At 48.3% G+C, this 22,478-nt stretch overlaps 1 protein-coding gene across 8 annotated transcripts in view; it reads left to right on the top strand.

Moving 5' to 3' along the window:
* The first annotated feature begins 30 nt into the window (after window positions 1–30).
* Window positions 31–22,478, top strand: part of TTC13 (tetratricopeptide repeat domain 13) — a 45,421-nt gene continuing 22,973 nt past the window's right edge. The window contains exons 1-6 of one of the 8 annotated variants that reach the window (XM_036354712.1): window positions 31–168; window positions 6,551–6,645; window positions 10,047–10,122; window positions 12,580–12,650; window positions 19,393–19,458; window positions 20,507–20,599. In XM_036354712.1, coding sequence (XP_036210605.1) covers window positions 105–168; window positions 6,551–6,645; window positions 10,047–10,122; window positions 12,580–12,650; window positions 19,393–19,458; window positions 20,507–20,599 — 465 coding nt within the window. In that variant the 5' untranslated portion in view covers window positions 31–104. The other 7 variants (XM_036354705.1, XM_036354704.1, XM_036354710.1 and 4 more) reach the window with 7 other exon arrangements.

The raw sequence follows: 22,478 nt of genomic DNA, 5'->3' as shown, positions 1-22,478 counted from the left end.
AGACGTCAGAAGCCAGACCGGAAGGTCTGCGCCGCGCGGTGCTTGCTGGGATTCGTAGTCCCACCACCTGAAACGGGCCCCGAAGCTGGTCCGGAGGGACTACAATGCCCAGCAGGCAATGCCACTCTCCCCTCCGCCCCTTCCCGCCGCCCACCTGCCGGCCGCGGGGTAAGTCTGGGAGGCCGCGGCGCGCGGCGAGGGCCGCCGCACATGCGCCGTGAGGGAAGATGGCACCTGCCGGCTGCCGCTGCTGCTGTTGCTGCTGCTGGGGAGACGCCGCGGGCGCCGCGACCGTCGCTCGGCGCGCGCTGGTGCTGCTGCTGCTCGCGGTCCTGCCCTACATGCCGGGCGCGCTGGCCACCGAGCACTACACGCCGCTGTCCCTGCTCAAGCAGGAGCTGCAGCACCGGCAGCAGGAGGCCCCGGCGGGCGGCGGCTGCAGCCCGCAGTCCGGGGACTGGGGGGACCAGTTCTCGGCCGAGTGCGGCGGTGAGTGGGCGGCGGCGGCGCGCGGGCGTCCGGGTCGCCGCGGGGCCGTGGGGGCTGCGGGCCGGGTGCCCCCAACCCCGGCCTCTCCGCCGCCGGCCGCGGCGTGTGCTCCTGCGCGAGCCGGCTCCGCGCGGTGTCCCGCCGGGGCCGCTTCCAGCCGCTCGCACCCTCGCGCCGCGCGCCCTCCTCCCATAGCCGCCCTGGGAGGCCGGTGAATGGAGCCAAGAGCCGGCCGCAGGCTCCCGGGCCAGGGCGGCCTCTCCCGAGGCCAGCAGCTGCGGAGAGGGTGGAGGAGGAGACGGCAGGCGGCCCCTCGGGCTCCGTGGGAACCGGGGAGGGACTGACGGGCGGAGGAGGACGGGGCCTGGGCCCGGAGCAGGGATGCCTGGCCCGCGTTAGGCCTGGAAATCGGGTGTCCCGACTCCCTGGGCTGTTGATCGTATTAAACAGCCTCTGCCATCCGATCCCTGGAAGGAAAGAGGGGAACCGCACAGCGAGCCCGTCTTATCTGCTTGTCGGCATCTGGCTTCCGGTTGTTGCGGGTTGACCTGTGACCTGTCAGGTGTCGCCCCGAAGGTGAAAAGGGCCCCGCGGGCCCCGAGCCTGCGTGAGAGTCGGAGCTGGAGCTGCGCGCGCACCGGGGAGCCAGGGAGCCGGGCCAGCCCATTCATTGCGCCGGGGCGCGCTTGGCCTCCGGGGAATGGGCTCCCGAGAGATGCCGCCCGGGCAGGATGTAGTCCGCGTGCAGGTTTTGTGTCCAAGTTCTGTATTGGATGCTTTCACCCTGCAGCCGCCTCCCTCCCTTCCCCACCCGCTTCCCTGCAGTGAGTCGCCTTAAGGCTCACTTTTCTAAGGTCTGTGTCCACCTCCCTCCCGTGGCTTTTACGGCCTGAGAGCGCTGCTCTTGGGCATTCTGTACCTGGAAGACAATAGTATTTTTCTTTTTGGTTGAGATGAGATGTCAAGATTAGCACACACCGGTTTCCCTTTAGCACAGCCTGACTTCCTGGAGGAAGTCAGGGGTATGTGACTTGCTTATTGTGAAGCCACAGACTTTGGCTAGTAAACAGCCCGCATAGCAGGGCCAGCCTGGCCGAGTGGGGGAAAAAGGAATGGGTTTTATACTCTGTCGCTCTCTGGGAATCCAAATAAGTGAATGGCCTGTCTTTGCAAAATTGTCTCCCCTCTAAGGGGAAGACACTGTTACCTGATTGCAGGGTTTTTTTCTTTCATTCTTCTTCTTCTTCTTCTTCTTCTTCTTCTTCTTCTTCTTCTTCTTCTTCTTCTTCGAGTGCGGTGAGGGAAACGAGGGAAGTGAGAAACCACGAACCTATCTGAGCGCTTGCGGTGTGCCCCGTGTGTTGTCAGAGCTCGGGGTGGGTCGGCCTCTTCTCTTAGTCGATGGGAACACCGGTGACCGCCGCATTGAATGGTAGTTCCTGTCTCAGAGGAAACCCAGGCACAGTGAGATCACCCCCTTCCTGCAGCCCCACAGCTGCCAGAGGAGGAACCCAGGTGGTGAGGCCCCGGATAAAACCCCGTCTGAACACTAAGTGTTTGTAGGTAGCAACACACGTCTGTAGTATTTACTAGCAAACAGTATATGTCGTGTAAATCTTCATTTCCCTTCCCGCCTATAATAGTATAGCTGGGTGATGCTCACTGGCTAGAGGAGACCCAGATGCGAGGCAATGGAAGCTACAAATGGATTTATATTATGCAATCAATTGATATTATGAAATGAATGGATATTATTGATCCAGGTGGCACATTTTATCCTGTAGCATCAGGCTTATGCCGGTATGCACCTCCCCCCCAATAAAGATAGATGTGGGTTTTCTTTTTTTAATATACTTTTATTGATTTTAGAAAGGAAGAGACAGGGAGAGAGAGAGAGAGAGAGAGAGAAACATCCCATGATGAGAGAGAATCATGGACCAGCTGCCTCCTGCAAGCCACACACTGGGGATCGAGCCCACAACCCGGGCATGTGCCCTGACTGGGAGTTGAACCGTGGCCTCCTGGTTCATAGGTCAGCGTTCAACCACTGAGCCATGCTGGCTGGGCAGATGTGAGTTTTCCTAAACTGGCATGTAGAGGAATCATCCTGGCCATCCCTCCATTCCCTCGCGAGTAGACACCATTGTCTAAGGTTCTCTGCTTGGGAGGGTGCACACTGTCCCGGGAGGCTTGGAGCATAACTTATCTCAATGTTTCACTTTCAATGTTTCACTGGTCTCTCCCCCAGGCAGTACTTCCTTTCTTAGCTTGGAATTTTAAACGTGCTGTTGCAGATGAGCAGCTCGAGCCTCTCAGCCGGCCTCACGGGCTGACATGCATGTCCCAGCAGCTGCTGACAGGTGCTAACGGGCCTTTGCCACTGATGACGTCAGACAGTTCCCAGAGTCCCCTGTTGGCGCTACCGGGGGCTCCCGCTGGCTCCGTGGCTTCCCTGGCTGCAGAATGTGCCCATGTGGTGAGACGCTGGGATGTCTCATGTCTCCCTCCTTCCCCTGGACAAGCAGGTGGATGGATGCTGGGCCCTTTGCAGCCATCACCAGCCCCTCTCTGTCCTAAGAAGAAAAGGTGTGGGAACCAATTCGGGATTTACAGTGAACTCTGTCACAGCCCGAGGGGCTCATGTTCTGTATCCAGAAGCCCCATAGGATCCACATCAGGGTCTAGATTCGTGCCAGAGTCCAGAACTACTCCCGTCTTCAGCATCAGACAGACCTGCCCATGCCAGCTAGCATTCAGCTCTGATCCTGACCAAGTCCATAAGACTTAAAGATGGCCAGTGCAGCCCTAGCTGGTTTGGCTCGGTGGATAGAGCGTGGGCCTGCGGCCTAAAGGGTCCCAGGTTCAATTCCGGTCAAGGGCACATGCCAGGGTTGCGGGCTCGATTCCCAGTGCGGGGAGAGGCAGTTGATCAATGATTCGCTCTCATCATTGATGTTTCTATCTCTCTCTCCCTCTCTGAAATCATCAATAAAATATATTTAACAAAGGAAAAAAAAGGTGGCCAGTACAGATGGTAACTTCCTTAACTGAGGGACCAGTCGTTTAAATCAGTGAAATCGATCTGATCGCCGAGAGCACTTTGATCCGCAGTGCCTTGGGGGTGATAAGGAATCAGTGGACGGGAGCTTTTATAATGAGAGCTATTTCCTTTCTTGTTCTGGCTATGAGGAAGTTAACCAAATTTTACCAACTGCAGTAACCCTTACTATTAGTATATTTGCTCAATCCTTTTTTTTTTTTCCTTGATCTTGATTTTGTGTGTTTGTTGACATATATAATTTTGTGACAAGTATCTTCAGATTTTTAAAAATATATTTTTATTTCAGAGAGGAAGGAAAAAAGGGAGAGAGAGATAGAAACATCAGTGATGAGAGAGATCTTCAATCAGTTGCCTTCTGCACGCCTCCTTGCTGGGGTGTGTGCCCACAACCTGGGCATGTGCCCTGAGAAGGAATCAAACCGTGACCCCTGGGTTCATAGGTCGACACTCAGCCACTGAGCCACATGGGCCGGGCCTGCCCGCAGCTTTTGCCTTCAGTGCTCTCTCCTTGCGCCCGGGATATCACGCCCCCTTGTCTTCCATCAGCACGCACCTGGCAGTAGCAGCCCCCATCTTGGAAAAAGCAAGCAGCAGCGACAGGACCAGGGTCTTTCCAGCCACAACCTCATCTCTGCAGAATTCCTCAAAGGAGATGTTCGCGTGCTCTGCCTCCACGTATCCAGGGCTCCCTTGAACCTGCCCCAGTCAGCTCTGTTGGGGAGGAAACATTTCTCCTCTACCCGTCCAGGTTCTTCTGAAATCGACATGATACAGATCAACAGGAGAAAAACAAAATGTAATTTTGTCTGTAAGGGGGCTCTGCAAGGACCGAAGCCCACAGGCGGTCAGTCGGGCAATGGAGGCTTAGCTGCCATCCTGAGCTGAGAAGAAAGGGGCGGGGGGCCGGGACTTCAGAGGTAAAGAGGGCTGGTCACAGGGAGATGGGGAGAACAAATGTGTGGTAAACGTTGGCCGTTCCGTGCAGAGACCCAGGGACGCAGAGGGGACTTTGAACCAGCAGGTCTTGTCAGTTTCTCTCCCAGTTGAGGACACTCGGCTCCCAGTCTGTCGCCCTTCCGAGTAACGGCTCTCTCCCGGCTGCTACAGGCCCTCCGTCTGAACAATTCTAGGCCGTTGAGGGAGAGGCGAAGAAAAACTTCTGCTGCTTGTCTCTGCACTCAAACTGCTCCTCTCAGGCGGCCGTGGGTGAGGCGGGGAGGAAGGAGCGGGTGGCATTGCTCTGCCAGCCCCTGTTTACTGCCAGCACCCAGCGCCGGGGAGGGAGTGGTGGCAGCTGGACCCTGGACCTTTATTGACGTGGTGCCCGTGAGTGCAGATGTGGCAAGGCTCGGCTGTGCTCTTTCCTCGTTTTGTGACCTTGAACGTGTCCCTTCTTGCTGAGCTTACTTCCCCATGTGTTCAAGGAGCCCAAGGTAACGATCACGTTCATGTCGGCAGCTCTTATCTGTTCTGCCCGGAATTTATTTCCTACCTGCATGCCAGGCAGCTTCCAGCCCGCATCGCACAAGCTCTCGACTTAAAGGTCGCCTTTCCCTCAAGGACTGCCCTTCCTCCTAAACTTCCCATTTCAGCCAGTAGCACTGGTTCTCTTCCAGCTGCACGAAGCTGAAGCTGGTGCCATGTGCCACTTGCCACGCCTGTCGTTTTACTTCATGTCTGAATGAAATATTAATGTCGGGATGAGCAGGAGTGCATATTGTCACTCGTGTTACTGAGCACTTTTTTGAGGTTTTATCTAGTGCCAGAAGATGCCAAATGAGTATAAATATTTAAAAGATCTTGATGTAGTTACATGTCGATGATACCGTTATTCACTGAGTGAATGGAGAAGTTACTAGAGCTGTTGAGAGTTCAGTAATGTGGGCACAGAAAATACTCAGCTCCAGCCAATGAAGAAGACGGCAGATGTACGGGGTGCTTATCTCTGCCTGGACCCCCCCCCCCCCCCTTCACCTGTGAAATTCTTAACTTCCCTCTCCCTTCACTGGTCAGTGGCACAGGCTCCAGGAAGTCCTGCCTCCCCTGCCTGGCCAGAGTGGGGCCGTGGAGCTTCTCCCATGTTGTAATATGTAGCGGTACTTCATTCCTTTCCAAGGCTGAATACTGTTCTTGTCTGAGTTCCTGTTTTCAGTTCTTTGGGGTGTGTACCGAGGAGTTGAGTGATGGGATCATGTGCACAGCCTGTGTTTAACTTTTTGAGGAACCACCAAGCCATTTCCCGCAGCGGCCACACCGATTCCCATCCCCATCAGCAACGCATGAGGGTTCTAGTTTCTCTGATCCTTGCCAACACTTGAGATTGTCCATTTCAAAAAAAAAATGATGGCCATCCTAGCGGGTGTGAAGTGGTCCCTCATGATTTGGTTTGCATTCCCTGATTAATAATGACGTAGAGCATCGTTTCATGAATGCAGTGTCCATTTCTACATATTCTTTGGAAATTTGCCTATTCAAGACCTTTGACCATATTTTTTTTTAAGTTGGGTTGCCCTTTGCTTGGTGAATTTTAGGAGTTATTTGTATGTTGTGATATGAGATCCATGCGTATCTTGGAACGTTAGGCCTGGCTTTGTTCTCCTTTTTGTGATTTTTTTTTTTAACCTGTGGTAAATGCTGCAGGTGGGAGAGGGCAGTGAAAGGGCCTTAGCAACTAAACTGATTCCATGTTTGCGGTGGGACTAGCGTTGGACTCGTACTGGTTTGCCCTGTTGGCCTTGGATAAGTTCTAACTTGCCAGAACCGCGTCTCTGCATCTGGGAAGTCTAGCTGGCTTTGGTCCTTTTCAGGATGGCCGTGAGGACAGCCACGAAGGGGTGTACACGATACTGGACACTGTAACGCATGCACACAGCTGTCAAGTGGACTAGACACTTGTCCTTACTTTGGTTTTGAGGATCCTTCACATTCCAGTTCCCAGCTGAGCCGCTAAGAGCCCTGTATTTAAGGCGCGGAGAGTAACAAGGCCTGCTTGCTTTTCAGAGTCCTCCTTCCTGAACTTCCACGACTCGGACTGCGAGCCCCGGGGATCGCTGCCCTGCGACTCTCTGCTCTCCCTCAACACGGAGAAGATCCTGGTACGCATCCTCTGCCCACACCCTCTGTGTGTGATGCGCATCCCCGAAGGTGCAGGTCCCTGCTTATCAACCAGGGGTTGAGCCCAGTGGGCCTGTGGGCATAAGACGAAGATCGTGCATCTGTATTGGGTCACGTTGAGTTATTGTGACTTAGGAGTTGGATGGCCGGTCACTCGGGACCTAGGACATGTCACTGTGAAGTCCTCAGGAATGAAAGGGCATCAGGAACCTTATTTCTAGGAGCTTCGTGTGTTTGAAAGTAGAGTCTAATCTCATTTTCCCAGCCTTCGTCTGTGTGGGGATCTTATATGTCTGTACTTTTAATTTTTGTTTCTTTTTTTAAAATCCTTATTGTTGAAAGTATTATGTATGTCCCCCTTTTTCCCCAGTGACCCCCTCCAGCCCCAGGCCTCCACCACCTGTCTCTGTGTCACATATGGGTTATGCATATGTGCATACAACGTCTTCGGTTGATTATCTCTCCCCCGCCTTCCCTCTGAGCTGTGTCTGTATTTTTTATCAGCCCACCTAAGTGCAGGAGAGCTCTCCACTCGGGTGAGCGCACGGCACTGGCACCGTCCGTCTGTGTCCGTCTGTCTGTCCACGTTAGCATGTGCTCCGCGGCCCCTCTGCCTCGAGGTGTGGGGGCTCTGCCTGCTGTTCACTTAGTTCCGTGAAGCCGAGTTCCTCTTCCGGTGCCCAGGGGTTCCCATCTTCTTTCTCCAGGCCTTTCCTTCAACATCCACTTGGATACTGCTTTTTCCTCTTGTTCAAAGTTCCACTGTAGGGCACTCTTTCTTTCCTGAACAGAGCTTTGCCTTTTCCTGTGAGAACTGACGATAGGAAGGAGTTGCAGACCAGAGGACGATGTACTGACTTGGCCTCACTCGGTGCCTAGCAGCCAGACTGATACCTGGACGCTTGAATTGGATCTGTCCAAGACCAGACTGGGCTGTCTCACAAGGTAGTGAGTGGGCCATGGAGGCCAGCGGTGACCAGAGATTGGATAATCCCCACCGTGGACAGACGATTAGATGCTTAGAGAATGACGAAACTTCTGATTGATAGTGATTCAGATGCTTTCTACTAGCTGGCTTTCCAGTTTGAGATGGCCCTATGAGTCGTGTCCTTATAAGAAGAGGAAACTTGCCGAAACCGGTTTGGCTCAGTGGATAGAGCGTCGGCCTGCGGACTGAAAGGTCCCAGGTTCGATTCCGGTCAAGGGCATGTACCTGGGTTGCGGGCACATCCCCAGTAGGAGATGTGCAGGAGGCAGCTGATCGATGTTCCTCTCTCATCGATGTTTCTAACTCTCTATCTCTCTCACTTCCTCTCTGTAAAAAATCAATAAAATATATTTAAAAAAAAAAAAAGAAGAGGAAACTTGTGCCCAGCCAGTGTGGCTCAGTGGTTGAGCATCGACCTATGAACCAGGAAGTCACAGTTCGATTCCCGGTCAGGGCACATGCCTGGGTTTTGGGCTCGATCCCCAGTAGGGGGTGTGCAGGAAGCAGCTGATCAATGATTTTCTCTCATCATTGATGTTTCTATCTCTCTCCCTCTCCCTTCCTCTCTGAAATCAATAAAATTTTATGGAAAAAAAGAAATGAATTTGTCCCTACTCTACCCTGCCCACTTCTGTTACAGACTTTACTTTAATGTAATAAGCAGTTTTAAGTCAGGCATGCTCTTCAGTCTACTCTTGATGTTGCTTGGCAAGTGATTTCTTGTCTTCATGGGACTTCATTTCTGCTCTTTCCCACATCTTTTTTGCACAAAGCCTTGACAAATGGCAACCTCGCACCGAATGCCAGATGAAATTAATAAGGCTTCTTCAGTATTCAGAGAATTATTTATAGCCTCCTTTTCTCGGCTCGAAGCAATGTATTAAGCAGAAAAATCTTTTGCATCTGTGCGCTGTCCTCAGTCATCTGACAAAGAGGAGGGGCTCGTGCCTGGTCACCCCCGGATGTGCGCACCGTCCTGTGCTTCTGTCCTGTGTTGTTAAATGTGCTGTTTCCTCACGAAGCCTGACGTGGTCGCCCGGGGCGGGAGCTCCCAGCTCAAGGAGAGAGCTGGCTGAGCTGCTCTCGTCATTAAGGTTCTGCTGGAGGAAGTAAAGTGTAGAACATCCCCGTCCTGGTAGAATTCTCTGGTGTCTCGTTCCTTCTGGAGTCCCGGCTCGAAGCGAGAACTGACTCTTGAGCTGCGGTGCCCTCTGACCTGTGTCTTTTTACTTGTGTCTTAACCAGAGGTTGCTTATTCTTGATCTGTTTTCTGGGCAAACCAGATACCGCCCTGTATCTGAACGTACCCCTGGATTTGGAGGGTCTCGGATGCCCGTGGACATACCTCATTACTCAGTTTGAGTAGGAAGCTCATCGCGGGGATGAATCCCAGTCATTGGCTAAGCAGCACGTACATTAGTCAGAAGAGTCTCCCACGTGAAATTATTTGGCTGGAATCTATGGAATATGGGGTTAAAAAAAAAAGAAGAATTCAAATAATGGGGATGTCTCCAGGTTCCAGTCCTAGAGTTTTGCCAAGAGCCATGGGTCGTCTTAGCTTTTCCTGTCTGTGGGTGTGTGTACCAGGTTTGATCATGTCTTAGGTGAATCCGGTAGGAAGTTGTCACGTTAATGTGAACCCCGTAGGCTTAGTGTGTCATCGTTGAGCGTTGACAGCCATTCCTGGGGAAGTAGCAGCTCTTTATCAGACACGATTTGTCTCCAACACTTGGCGGAGTCCTCATTCTGTGGGCTGGACCGATGCTGCTTATGGAATCATCCCACTTATAAGCTAACATCTCATCTGTTTTCCCCCGGCCCCACTTTGTTTTTGAGTCCCGCCAGATGTGCGCGTGTCCGCATGGATTCCGCATGGGCCATTCTCCTTCCTGCCTTACGGGGAGGGTCACGTTCATGGCCATGCTTTATTCAACGGATTGTCTTGTTTCCTGGTCAGATTTTGTTGGTCCTTCTACGGTGCCATCTCTGCACAACGTGTAGCTCTTATTTCTAAACTGTGTCAGGGTTTAAAAGCAATGTCCTGTTATCAAGACCCACTGAAGAACTGGTCACTAGAATGTGATGTTTGCAACACAGCTGAGGTCATTAAATGGTCCCTGGAGACGCAGAGGGAGCGTTGAGGCCGCCAGCAAGATGAATCCCTTCGGAGGGGAAAGGTCTGGCTCTTGGACATGGAACCACCAGCAATCGGGGGAGGAAGCACATGCGTTACACGCAGATGGTGCCCGTGACGTACACAATCGATGTGACAGAGGGACAATTTATTGCTTCTCCTATAAATTCAGTGTAGCTTTACTTTTCCAAAGATAGGTTTTTATTATGTTTTCATCTCTGATAAGCTAACGTGTGTGTCTGTTCGTTTTTTTATTTCAGAGCCAGGCCAAGTCTATCGCAGAACAGAAGAGATTTCCGTTTGCTACTGACAACGACAGCACAAATGAGGAGTTAGGTGAGACTTCCGTCGGGGGTGCGGCTCTGGTTTTCCCCTCAAATCTGTGATTACGCGCAGAGCCGGTAGGCAGGATGGAGCGGTAGAGAGCACGAGACCGACAGAGACGGGCTCTGCTGGTGCGAGTGGTCTGCGTCGTAGCATAAAAGAAAGGAATGATCGGGAAGGACTGTTCCAGCCCGTGCTTCCACGGAAATTAATAATTATGGGAATGAGTTCCTAGGAACTGTCACTCATTAAAAGGTCGTGTGTAGTCATCAAGTGTGAACAATGTAGAAGTGAAAGCAGAAGGGAACCACGCCTACTCCCGCCTTCTGTGTAATAAAAAGGGTAGGTGTGGGTTCACTCGCTCACGGGGACAGTCATCACCACGGGCTGAGAACGTGGGTGGAGGAAGTTGAGTTTATTCAGATCGGCAAGCAGGTCGTGCAGTTGGCTTGTCCAGGGCGTGTTTAAAACAGGCGGGCTGGCCCGTGTCTGGTAGGCTTTTGGGTGTGTCTTCTCATTCCCTGGTCAGCTCACCCTTGAAGGAGAGGAAATAGTTCGAGATACAGGACTGAACTGGGTAGCAGGGCAGACCTCACAGGAACACATGCCTGCTCGGGGCACCTATACAACGATTTCCTACCTAATCCTATATAATAAAGCGGTAATATGCTAATTAGACAGGACGGCGGAATGACCTTCCAGAACAACCTTCCGGAATGACCAGTGGGCTGGGCCGCGAGGCAGCTGGGGCTGCAAGGGCCAAGCCCCTTGCATGAATTTCGTGCACCGGGCCTCTAGTTTACACGTAACCATTGTATGCGTTCTGTGGCCATGCACATTGTATGTGAGGACCAAGCACTTCTTGTCTTGCCTCCTTTTCTCTGGGGGTGCCGATGACTGAGAGTCGCCCACTTTGAAAGTATTAATCACTTTTTGGTGCTATTTTTGGAGCAGCCTTTGACAAGGAATGACCCTTTAAGGCCCAGATTTGGTCTTTTCCGAAGTCCTCATTGAGGAATTGAAACCATTCTTGTATTCCGGGCCAGTGCCCAGCACCTCCGCCGCGCTTGCGTATTTCCCTGGAAGGCGCTGGTCTGCAGGGCTCCGGAGCCGAGCTGGGCAGCCTGGTTCCTGCGTCTCATTCACTGCACGTTGTCTTTGGACAGTTTGTTTAACGACTTTACGCTTGTCTGTAAATGGAGATGGTAGTCGTACCTGCCTCATTGCAGTAAAGGAGTCAATACGTTAGCGTGTATCAGTGCTCAGGGCAGGGCCTTGCACGTGTTAAGAGCGCAGTACGTCGCTGTTATTACTGTTTGTTGCTTTTCCCTCTGATATGACTGGCCCTCACCAAAGACGTCTTTGGTTATCTTGTTACCTGATACGACTATCTGAATAGCATCCACTGTTCTGCTGGATACAAGTTTGACCTTAATGTGTCTTTTCAAAGACGTTAGTATAAAAACAGTCCTTTGTTTTATTTTATTTTTTTATTTTGGAGAATGCCCTCAAAAACTCTTGTATTATTATGATGCTCAATGTTTTGGACCTTTGCTTTTCTCAAGTTAGTTATAAAGATGATTTAAATCTCTTCCTGCATTTAATGTTTTCCTGCGTTTAAGCGTTTTGCTACTTTTTAACTGTCAGGAAATTTAAGCTCTACTGACAGTAAAAGTTTTAGTTGCCCATCTTCTTAACACCTATGACATCTTAGAGTTGCAGTACAGCTTTTTTTTGCAAAGAAATATAGTATTATATTGAATGAGGAATATTTTTTTCAGGTGTATTTGGGGAGGTACAGAGTTTGGGCAAGCATTATAGGTGGAAATATAATGTATAATATTAAAATTTACCTGAACAGTTTGATCAAAACTACTCATTCTTCACTAGTGTAAATTTTGAGTAGTGTTTTGACTGTATTTTGAATAGGAGAGGTAGAAAAAAGACTATCATTTCATTGCAATCATGTGAATTATTTACAGTTAAGTATTATGTTAATATATGTTAATTTGAGCCTCTGTTTTTGTTCTTATTAGGTAATTGGTAGTAAATTTAGCACCCCTAGGAATCGAGATTTGTGATGCTCTTTGGGTATTTCTCATGACTTTCACAGTAAAATCACATGTTATGTGGATATTATTCAGGGTCATTACTAGTTCTTTTGAGATATAGATAGGAAGGCTCATAAAGGTTATTTGGTATTTGAAAGTGAGTGATGGACTTGGAAAAAGATAATTACTTCTTGTAGGCAGATGTTTTATAGATGGCTTTAATAATTTAAATCCAGATAAAACTAGAAGACTGATTAGCAAGTGCTGAGTGGTAGAGGAATTCGATTACATCTTATTAATGTCTAGGGTTTCTTTAACTGCTTCTAGTCCTTACAGCTGCCTTTTAAGATTCAGTAAAGAATTTTCGTCTGAGATCCTTTATTCTGTCCTTTAATATTTTTGCATTTTTTCCCCACAGCTATTGCTTATGTGTTGATTGGCAGTGGACTCTATGATGAAGCAATAAGACATTTCTCAACAATGCTTCAGGTAATTTTTCTTCTTAATTATGTAATTTCAAGTTCAGAGTCATGACAAAAATACGGACTCACGCATCCTTGAAGTGTTGCAGTAATCCGTCTATTTTAGGGTTAGGTCCGAAAGCCCAGGAAATCAGCCCTGACTGGGAGCACTTCCTTGGTGCAGGCCTCGTCCGGGGTCTCGTTCCCTCCGCAGTGTCACTGTACATGAGGAACGTGAGGCCCGCCCTCGGTGGCAGTCGGGCCTCCAATGCAGGTTTAAGAAGACGGTCATTAGCGCAGTTCACTTTCCTCCCTACCGTGGCCTCTCCCGCGGGCGTGGGCACTGTGCTTCTTGGAATCCAGATGTGTGCTTTCTGTGCAGGAATTGCTCTCAGTGGTTAAGTCCCACTCGTGGATTTGTTTCTCGCTTTTAATTATGAGACGCCTCCGTGGGATTATGGGGCCTTGGATGATGGATGACTGCGCTAAAATCTGGTTAAGGCGAAATGCTTAAATACGTAGTTGCAAAGGGACCCTTCATGGAGCCCAACGTGGTTGGCCTCATATGTCCCATCATCATTTAACCATATTTCTGTAGCTACGTCCCCATTACCGATGGCTGACGTAGAGGACGGTGAAGAACACGTGGACTTCAGAGTTAGAGATACTCAGGTTCCAGTCCACTTAGCTGCTCACAAGCAAGTTACTTAACCTCCTAGATTATGGGGATATAACTACCTCCAAAGATATTAGTTAGTCCTAAATGCAATATCCTACAAAGTACTTTGGGTCCAGTACTTGGCCCACAGTAAATGCTCAGTAAATTTTAACTGCTCACAGCACCATTCTGGCATATTTATCTGTGCTGATACAGTAAGGGCCAATTGCTAGTTTACAATCTAGCACGTAGACTTCATTTTAAGAAAATAATTTTGAATTTTTTTGCTGCGCATGTGTTTTCTCTTTTTTAAACATGGGCTTGGTTATTTTTTTTTTTTTTTTTTTATTGCTTAAAGTATTACAAAGGGTATTACATATGTGTCCATTTTATCCCCCCGCCCTAGACAGTCCCCTAGCCTCCCCTATCCCCCAATGTCTTATGTCCACTGGTTATGCTTATATGCATGCATACAAGTCCTTTAGTTGATCTCTTACCCCCCTACCTCCTGCCCCGCAACCCTCCCCGGCCTTCCTGCTGCAGTTTGACAATCTGTTTGAGGCAGCTCTGCCTCTGTATCTATTATTGTTCAAAAGTTTATAATGGTCTCTATTATCCATGAATGAGTGAGATCATGTGGTATTTTTCCTTCATTGACTGGCTTATCTTTGCTCTCAAAAAAATTGATGGTATATTTTTTAGTTATTACTTTAAAGTCCCCAAGGAGCTGTGCGTTTGGGTGGACATACGGAATAATATTCTTCAGTAGAGTTTACAGTACAAAGGATAGAGTGTAAATAGTTTTTAAAGCACCTTTCTGTTTAACATTGCAATATTTAAACTTGTACACAGCGAACACTTGGGCCTGGATTGAAAGGGAGGTTTTGATACATTTATAGGCGCAAATGTCAATTAACCTATGGAGATCAACAGCAGAAAACAGTATGAGCTCGCAGATATATTGTCAATTCATTCAACTCTTTGAAAATATTATTACCATTGTAGTTGAAGGAAATAAAGCAATGTTAAAGAAAAAAATTTTAAAGAAAAAAAAAATTCCAGTTTTGCCACTCTACCATTAAAGTTTTCTATTGATGATCTTTTCAAAATACACATTTGTCTTTTGTAATCTGATTATATGTACTGTTTGTATTACGTTTTCATTTAGTTTTATAAGTAAATGTTTTCAGTATTTCTCTAAATCTTCCTTTAACGGCCCTATAACATGTCTTTGTATTGTCTATTGCTTCAAACCGCTTCTCTTCTAATGGTGTTCAGAAAGTAAATCTCTCTTCGTGCTGAGAAAAGACATTAATATATTGAAATGTAATAGAGCATTTTCATCAATCTCTGAGATAATGGGTTGCTTTCGTCTGGGAAGTCTTTTTTTTAACATTTTTATTGATTTCAGAGAGAAAGGGGGAGAGAGAGAGAGAGAGAGAGAGAGAGAGAGAGAGGCATCAATGATGAGGGAGAATTATTGATCAGCTGCCTCCTGCACTCCCCACATTGGACCTGCAACCTGAGCATGTGCCCTGACCAGGAATCGAACCCTGACCTCCTGGTTCATAAGTCGACACTCAACCACTGAGCCACGCCGGCCAGGCAGTCTGGGAAGTTCTTCTTTGTGAATGTGTGGGTGATAAGGTTGGACTGGTTTTCTGGTGATTCAGGCAACTGATGGGGCAGGAGTGGGATTAGGGGCAGCGCTACGTTCAGACACTGTCCCCAACAGAAGAAAGAGCTGGGTGGCCATTGGTGACATTTTTCTATGGAGGGGGAGTGACTTGGGCGCTGCTGCTGCTGCTTTTCTCTCTTCTTCTTATAAATAATATATTTTTATTGATTTTAGAGAGGAAGGGAGAGGGAGAGAGAGATAGAAGCATCAGTGATAAGAGAGAATCATTGATCAGCTGCCTCCTGCACACCCCGCACTGGGGATCGAGCCTGCAACCCGGCCTGTGCCCTGACCGGGAATCGAACCCTGACCTCCTGGTTCCTAGGTGGATGCTCATCCTCTGAGCCACACCGACTGGGCGCTTTCTCTCTTCTTATCCCTTGTTTTGGTGCCTCTTAGGTTTTCCACATCATGACGGGTGTGGACAATCATATTTGCAAGGCACACTGGAGGAACCTGAGGCCAACTTAAATTTCACATAGAGTGTGGTGACGTTTGTCCCATGTCTTTAGATTATATGACTATAACAAACACAAAATACAAAGACTTGATAGCAAATGCTGAAGTTCTTTTTACTATTTTAATAAGAAACTCGTTCCTGCTTTTCTGGACAGAACTTTTCCGTATTAGGCTTTATGTTTGAAAGTGAGAGTTTTTTGTTGAGTTCTTCAAATTCTTGATAGCCAGTCTCGTCAGGAAACTGTACAAGTCGGTGGTAGCAGAGGTGCAAAGAACAGTTACTGCTTCATTTCTCACCGTGACTTCATTTCTCACCGTGACACTAAATCAGTCTTTTTAAATAATATTTTAGGAGTATGATCACTCTTTAAACCTGACTGCTCTTCTTTTTCAATCATTGGCCAAGGCAGTGGTACTGTTGCTTGTGGCAGTGAAATTGATTTTTATCCCAACAACACCCTTCTGTATTCAGTCCTCAGAACAGTGGTGCTGCGTCTCTCCCAGCGTGCACCCGTGCCTTCCCCTCGCCGCATTAGGACCATTTTATGAGGCAGTTAGCTGGCTTTTGCGATTGATTATGTGACCTAGAGCTCATCCGCTTATGATCTGATTCTGGTGGAAGTGACTCTGGTATGATCTTTAATAAACATCCTTTATGTAAATACGTGTGTGTGTCTACAACTTAGCCCAAACGTAGTCCTCCATACATTGCTCTGTGGTGACTTTTTTGGATTTGTCTGTCTTCAATCCAATGACTTTTTAAAAAATATATTTTATTAATTTTTTACAGAGAGGAAGGGAGAGAGATAGAGAGCTAGAAACATCGATGAGAGAGAAACATCAATCAGCTGCCTCCTGCACACCTCCTACTGGGGATGTGCCTGCAACCAAGGTACATGCCCTTGACCGGAATCGAACCTGGGACCCTTCAGTCTGCACGCCGACGCTCTATCCACTGAGCCAAACCGGTTATGGCAATCCAGTACTTTTGAGTTTTAATTTAAAAAGCCAGCCTTGTGGTGGAAGAATAAATCTTTTTAAAATTTAAAGTCACTATGTAAATAATACGATGAGGATAGTGAATTAGACCTTTATTTTTGAGACATCTAAGTGGCCATCATTCCAATAAAGTAACTACCTTATTATACCAGGGTTTTTCATTTGCATGAAGTAAATAATATTAAAAGGTGGAAATATTCATTCTCTGAAAACACGGGTGGGTGGGTGGGTGGTGCTTGCAGATGCAGGGAGCTGGGGAGCCTTGGTGTCCGGGAGCTGTCCGTAGTGCTGACTTCCAGAGTGCGCATGTGAGCGTGTGTGAGCAGGCTGAACAGAAGGCAGGAGAGTGATTGGTATTTTCTGCAGAGGCATCTAGATGTGATTTCTTTCTTTTTCAAGTTACCAGTTGCCACCCTTCCGTAGGGCCTGAAATTAACTGGCACGTCAGGCAGCACTTTTTAGAAAATGCACTTTCTATTAGACTAGAAAATACCAGATAACAGTGCAGATGGAGTATACGCAGTATACATGTGTGTATATATGTATGTTATGTACGTATACATGTGTGTACTGGGCTGCAATGTAAAATTCTTTCTTACTATGGATGAGAGTAGAGATATGAATGTCACTATTGTAGGTGTTGGGAGCCAGAGAATACTCCCAGCCAGGGGAGTGGCATTGTCAGACTGTAATGCTCGATAGGTGGCACTTAGACCAGGCCTGCAGGGGGCAGAGGTAGGAAGGTGGTGAGGCCTTGCAGCAGCCTGGGTGAGGAGGAAGGCTTCCGTGGCCAGTTGGGGGCCGATGGGTGGGGAAGGAGACACGGGAGATACTCAGGAGTGAACCTTCTAGAATTGCCTGCGTCGCCGTGTGGGGCGGGGAGGTGGGGGACTCCCAGGGTGGCTGGCCTTGGCCACAGGGTGTACGGGGGTGACCGTCCTGCCAGAAGAATAAGTGTCTATTTAAATTCATTTCTTTCTGCTTCACCTGATGATCGTCTCAGTTTTAGGAGAAAGACTTGGAGAGTGGCATTTTGAGATGTTACAGATCTGAGGGGTTTACTCTCACTGGAGAATATGGTCACAGGAGACCACTGCCCGCCCCTCTGGCAGGCAAGGCTCCCTGACGGTGCCCTCCGGGGCCCGCTGGCTGGGGTGACTGCCCTGGGGACCCCGAAGGCTGTCTGACCTCCGTGCCTCCGCGGTTCCTTTCCCCGCTGACCCTCCCCCCCAGACTGCTTGCTCTGCCGGAAGCCAGGAGGGGGGTTGAGTGTTTCCCGTGTCACCTCTGGGTGGCAGATGATGAGGGCCCTTTCTTTTTTGTGCTTTTCTTTATTTCCTAAATTTTCTGCCACTGATACTAAATGTTTTATTTACTATTTAAATAAGATGTTTATTCGTAATATAATTTTCTATTATTTTCTACAGTACACAGTACTTAACGTTTTTTCTGTTTACCGATGCACACGTGTTTGTTTTAAACAATTGAAAGGAATACAGCAGGGTGTTACATAGAAGGAGAGCGTATCTAGTAATCCCACCCCCAGGGGAAATCAGTTACCCGCACAATCACACGTCAGCTCCACTTACAGGAAGTAGCTGCCGCGCCTCTGTGGTTCTCTGTAGCCTGTCCTCTTTTTCCTTTTAGCAAGTAGCATGGACAGCCTTTCATGCCAGCTGCCTCTGAGTTACAAATCACAAACCCAGAACCACACGGGGCGCAGGGAGGCGCCTGACATGAGCGCAGTGTCTTGATGTGAGACAGATGGGCTTGGGGAGACAGACGAATCCACACCTTCATCTGAAGAGGCAGCCAGCCAGTCCTTAGCTCTAGTCATTTTTTTGTCACGTGGGCTATCTTTGTTGAATCTTTTAGTTTTCCAAGAGAAGCTAGAAATCTGTCATTGTTTCCCTGCAGTTTTCCAATTTCCCATACGGCGTTGAGGCCTGTCGGGTGGAGCCAGCACCCCACCCGTTAGCCACTGGGTGTAGATGGACCTCATCTTGTCTGAAGCAGCCTTTTCCTTTTCCAGTGCATGGCCTCTTCTCCTTTATTCTTTCTCTTTGCTCACAGCGAGGTGAGGTGTCTTTTCTGCAGGGCTGACCGGCACCCTCTCAGGTCTGATTTGAGCCATAGATTCGCCTCTAAAGTGGCCCGTCCGGTGCGATTCTATTAAATTCTTCAGCAGGGTCAAGAGTTCCACCAGGATCGTAGCCCTTTTCCTTCTTAAAACCTGGGGCGGATTCAGAGATGAGGTCAACATGGCAGCGGCCGCATGGACTCAGGAGGCATCTCTCTCAGCACGGGGGGGGGGGGGGGGGGGGAAGGGAGGCAGCTCCTGCCCCTGCTGTGCGGGGCTCGATGGCCGGGCAGTCGCTCTGCCTCTGGGCCTGAGTGGCGCTTCATTCGGCCCATCTGAGAGCAGGTTGCAGAATGGTCTGACCATTGAGTGTAAAGGACCATGTGTCCCCAACAGCCCGAGGAGCCCACTGGTGTCCTGTTCCTCACTGTGCTGGCTCCGAGGGTCAGCCCTATCCCGGTGGTTTCATGATTGTAAGACAGGAGGTAACCCAGGAAGCGGCATCACCCAGTTGTCGAATCCCCGAGCCCCCATTTTCTGTAGGACTTGCTTGCTGACGCTGCCAGCCATGGAGTGGTCGAGAGAGTCACCTACATTCTAAATCAGATGCCTGTGAAAGAGGCCAGCACAGGGCTCAGTATTGTTGGTTCTCATTATTTTAGGTTTTTTGTTTTGTTTTGTTTTGTTTTTTTTAATGCAAAACTCTTCCTGCGTGTCTCATTCCCATGGGCTTAAGGATACAGGTTTCCCTGCTTGGGGACTGCGTATTGACTTATGTGTGGTAGCACAGAGCTGTCACTTGGGGTGTTAACGTGCTTTAAGCAGAAACTGACTTTGTTTTCTTTTGTTTTGTTTCGTTTCTAGTTTTTGACGTGTTTCTGTTTTGGTCTGACTAGGAGGAGCCTGATCTGGTTAGTGCCATTTATGGCCGAGGGATAGCCTATGGAAAGAAGGGCCTACATGTGAGTATGGAATAGTCGCGCTTGCGTAGTGCCTACACGACCTGCGTGGACCAGGGTGGATGGAGCGCTCCCTGTTGGTGGAGCTCTGGTGGGAGTGCAGAGGGCTGCTCAGGTCACAGGGAGAAGGTGGCAGGAGGGGACTGACTCAAGACCAGGTGGCCGGGAGGTGGTGAACTGGGGATGTCTGCCCAGGTCTGCGGAGGTCAATTTTGCCATATTGTCTACTCTTAAAGGACAGTCTTGGCCAGCCTGCACTTTAGTTTGTAGTGAACTGGACGTAGACCAAGAGAAGCAGGAGACCGTGACTGGTTCCTAAGACACACTCATGGTGCAAGCAGGGGCTGGGCGTCAGCAGCGCAGCAGGACTCGGAATGGGAGCTCCGTTCTTAGTTATGGTTTTTTTTTAACATATATATATATATCATTGATTTTAGAGAGGAAGGGAGAGATAGAAACATCAATGATGAGAGAGAATCATTGATCGGCTGCCTCCTGCATTCGCCCACCTCCCCACCCCCCGCTGGGGACCGAGCCTACAACTTGGGCATGTGCCCTGACCAGGAATTGAGCCATGATCTAGTTCATAGGTCATCGCACAACCACTGAGCCACACTGACTGGGCAATGTGCCGATTTTAGAGAGAACTTACTTGGACTTCCTGTTGTGTAGGACGCCTAGGGGTTTCATTGACACTGACTTGGCCCCTTCTGTTCCCCCAGCACCGCTGGTCGGCGGTGTCCTCTGCCTGCTGGTGTCCACATGCTCATCCCTTGAAATGTATTGATTCGGGGTTTTACTGGGTGAAGTTTAGAAACTATTTCACCATCTGTGGAACCTGTGATAGGAGTCAGGGCCAGCGTGCTGTTGATGGGTAGGTAGACTGGAGTGAGTTGAATAATGGTACTTTAACTTATTTAACTTACAGATGCTAAGTTGGTATTTATTTCTAAATAAGCAGTTCTGTCGTTACTAAGTTATTATTGCAGAAATCTGTTGCGCCCGGTCTTGAGTAACAGTGCATCTCATACTGAGCTGATGCCTTTTCAAGGACATTAAGAATGCCGAGCTCGCTCTGTTCGAACTGAGCCGAGTCATTGCCCTGGAACCAGACCGCCCAGAGGTATTTGAGCAGCGAGCAGAAGTGAGTGTGGTTTTCTTTTCCCTCTGCCCTTCCCAGATTAGTTCAGTCTCAATTTTTTTTTCTATTATTTCATCACTTGTCAATTTTAAAGCCCCCTTATGCCTGCTATGTTTTCCTCAAATATCAAACATGGTTGAAGTTACTAGGCAACTGTGGGCCCATGAGACTCCTGATTTCGCATATAATAGTAATATTGAGTATTAAAACATGATACTCCTGATTTAACATATAATAGTAATATTTCGTATTTACGACACGTACTACTGTCAGTGTTCATTGAAAAGTATATTGTTGTATATGTGACATACCTTAGCAAAACGTAATATGACGGTGTGGTCAAAATGAAACGTGTAGCCTTTAGAAGCATGTGTGTGCGCGCATGTGTGCACGTGTTTATCTGTAACTCCTATGAGACACACCTGCCCACATGGAGACACAGCTCAGGTAAGGGTGCCTGTCACCAGACCTTGAAGGAACACTAGTGGAGCAGGAGGTCACATAAGGCGGGACTCCAGGGAATCGCGAGAGCTGACCTGAGGGTGCTTCCTCAGGAGCCGGACGGTGTGGCCTCGGCCCCAGAGTTCTGCGCGAGGTTGGCAAGGGGAGGGCTGGTGCCGGCTTCGCAGAGGCCTCGCCCTCACCGGGAGGAGATTTGAGACGCATCAGACCCACGTACAGAGCAGAGAAAGGGATGTGTGCGAAGGCACTCACTTTTAATGCTTTTTAATGAAATGTATTCGTTTTACTGTTTTCATAAGATAATAGTGAATATCCATGTTTCCTGTTGTGTTTATTTTACTGCACACTTAGCCATGTGGAATGCTTAGGGATTATGTTAATGTATTTAACCGAAATAAAACTTAACTTTAGTCATCTTGATCAGGTGGGATGTCATAGTTGAACTAAAGGAAAAAATTACTTCTTTTTCCTCTTTGGGGAGAGAAAACTTAGCAAGGAAGCACTAAGTATTTTATTTTATATTTTTTAAACATATTTTTATTAAGAGAGGAAGGGAGAGGGAGAGAGAAAAACATCAATGATGAGAGAGAATCATTGACGGGCTGCCTCCTGCACTCCCTCTACTGGGGATCAAGCCCACAACCTGGGCGTGTGCCCTGACTGGTTCATAGGTTAACGCTCAACCACTGACCCCACACTGGCCGTATTTTAGTAATTTACAACTATTTGTGATGATTTTGTTCTCTAAATTATAGTCTCTTAAGTTAGAGTTCCGTTTCTTAAAGGGAATTTTATGTTTTTTTGTTGTTGTTTTTTTTACAGAGAGAAAGGGAGAGGGATAGAGAGTTAGAAACATTGATGAGAGAGAAACATTGGTCAGCTGCCTCCTGCACACTCCCCACTGGGGATGTGCCCGCAATCAAGGTACATGCCCTTGACCGGAATCGAACCTGGGACCCTTGAGTCCGTAGGCCGACACTCTATCCAATGAGCCAAACCGGTTAGGGCGGGAATTTTATGTTTTATTGGGGATTTAGCTTTAAGAAGAAAATTCTTTCTCAAACAATGATATATATGATTCATTACCTCCGGTCTATGTTGGATTGTAATCCTGAGGTTCTTTCTTTCTCTACTTTGGTGAGTGCGTGGTGGTTAAAACATCATGGATAAAGCATGACTTTAATTTCTAAGTTTACTTAGAAAAAAAAGAGTAATCTAGAAGGTTTAAAAGTTTTGTATATCTAATAAAAAGCTAATTATGTATCCCAAAATGACATTGGTAATTAGAAAAGTAATTTTCAACTATCGCCCTTTTCCAGGGTTATTGGGCGATGATGTCACTACATGGCGATTTTTTCCAGCTAAATTATAGATACCACTTACATATATGTCAAAAATTACCTTAGGAGAACGGTTTTAC

This window comes from Myotis myotis, unplaced genomic scaffold, assembly GCF_014108235.1.
Source record: "Myotis myotis isolate mMyoMyo1 unplaced genomic scaffold, mMyoMyo1.p scaffold_m19_p_21, whole genome shotgun sequence".
NCBI lineage: Eukaryota > Metazoa > Chordata > Mammalia > Chiroptera > Vespertilionidae > Myotis > Myotis myotis.
This window is presented reverse-complemented; position numbering and strand designations above follow the sequence as displayed.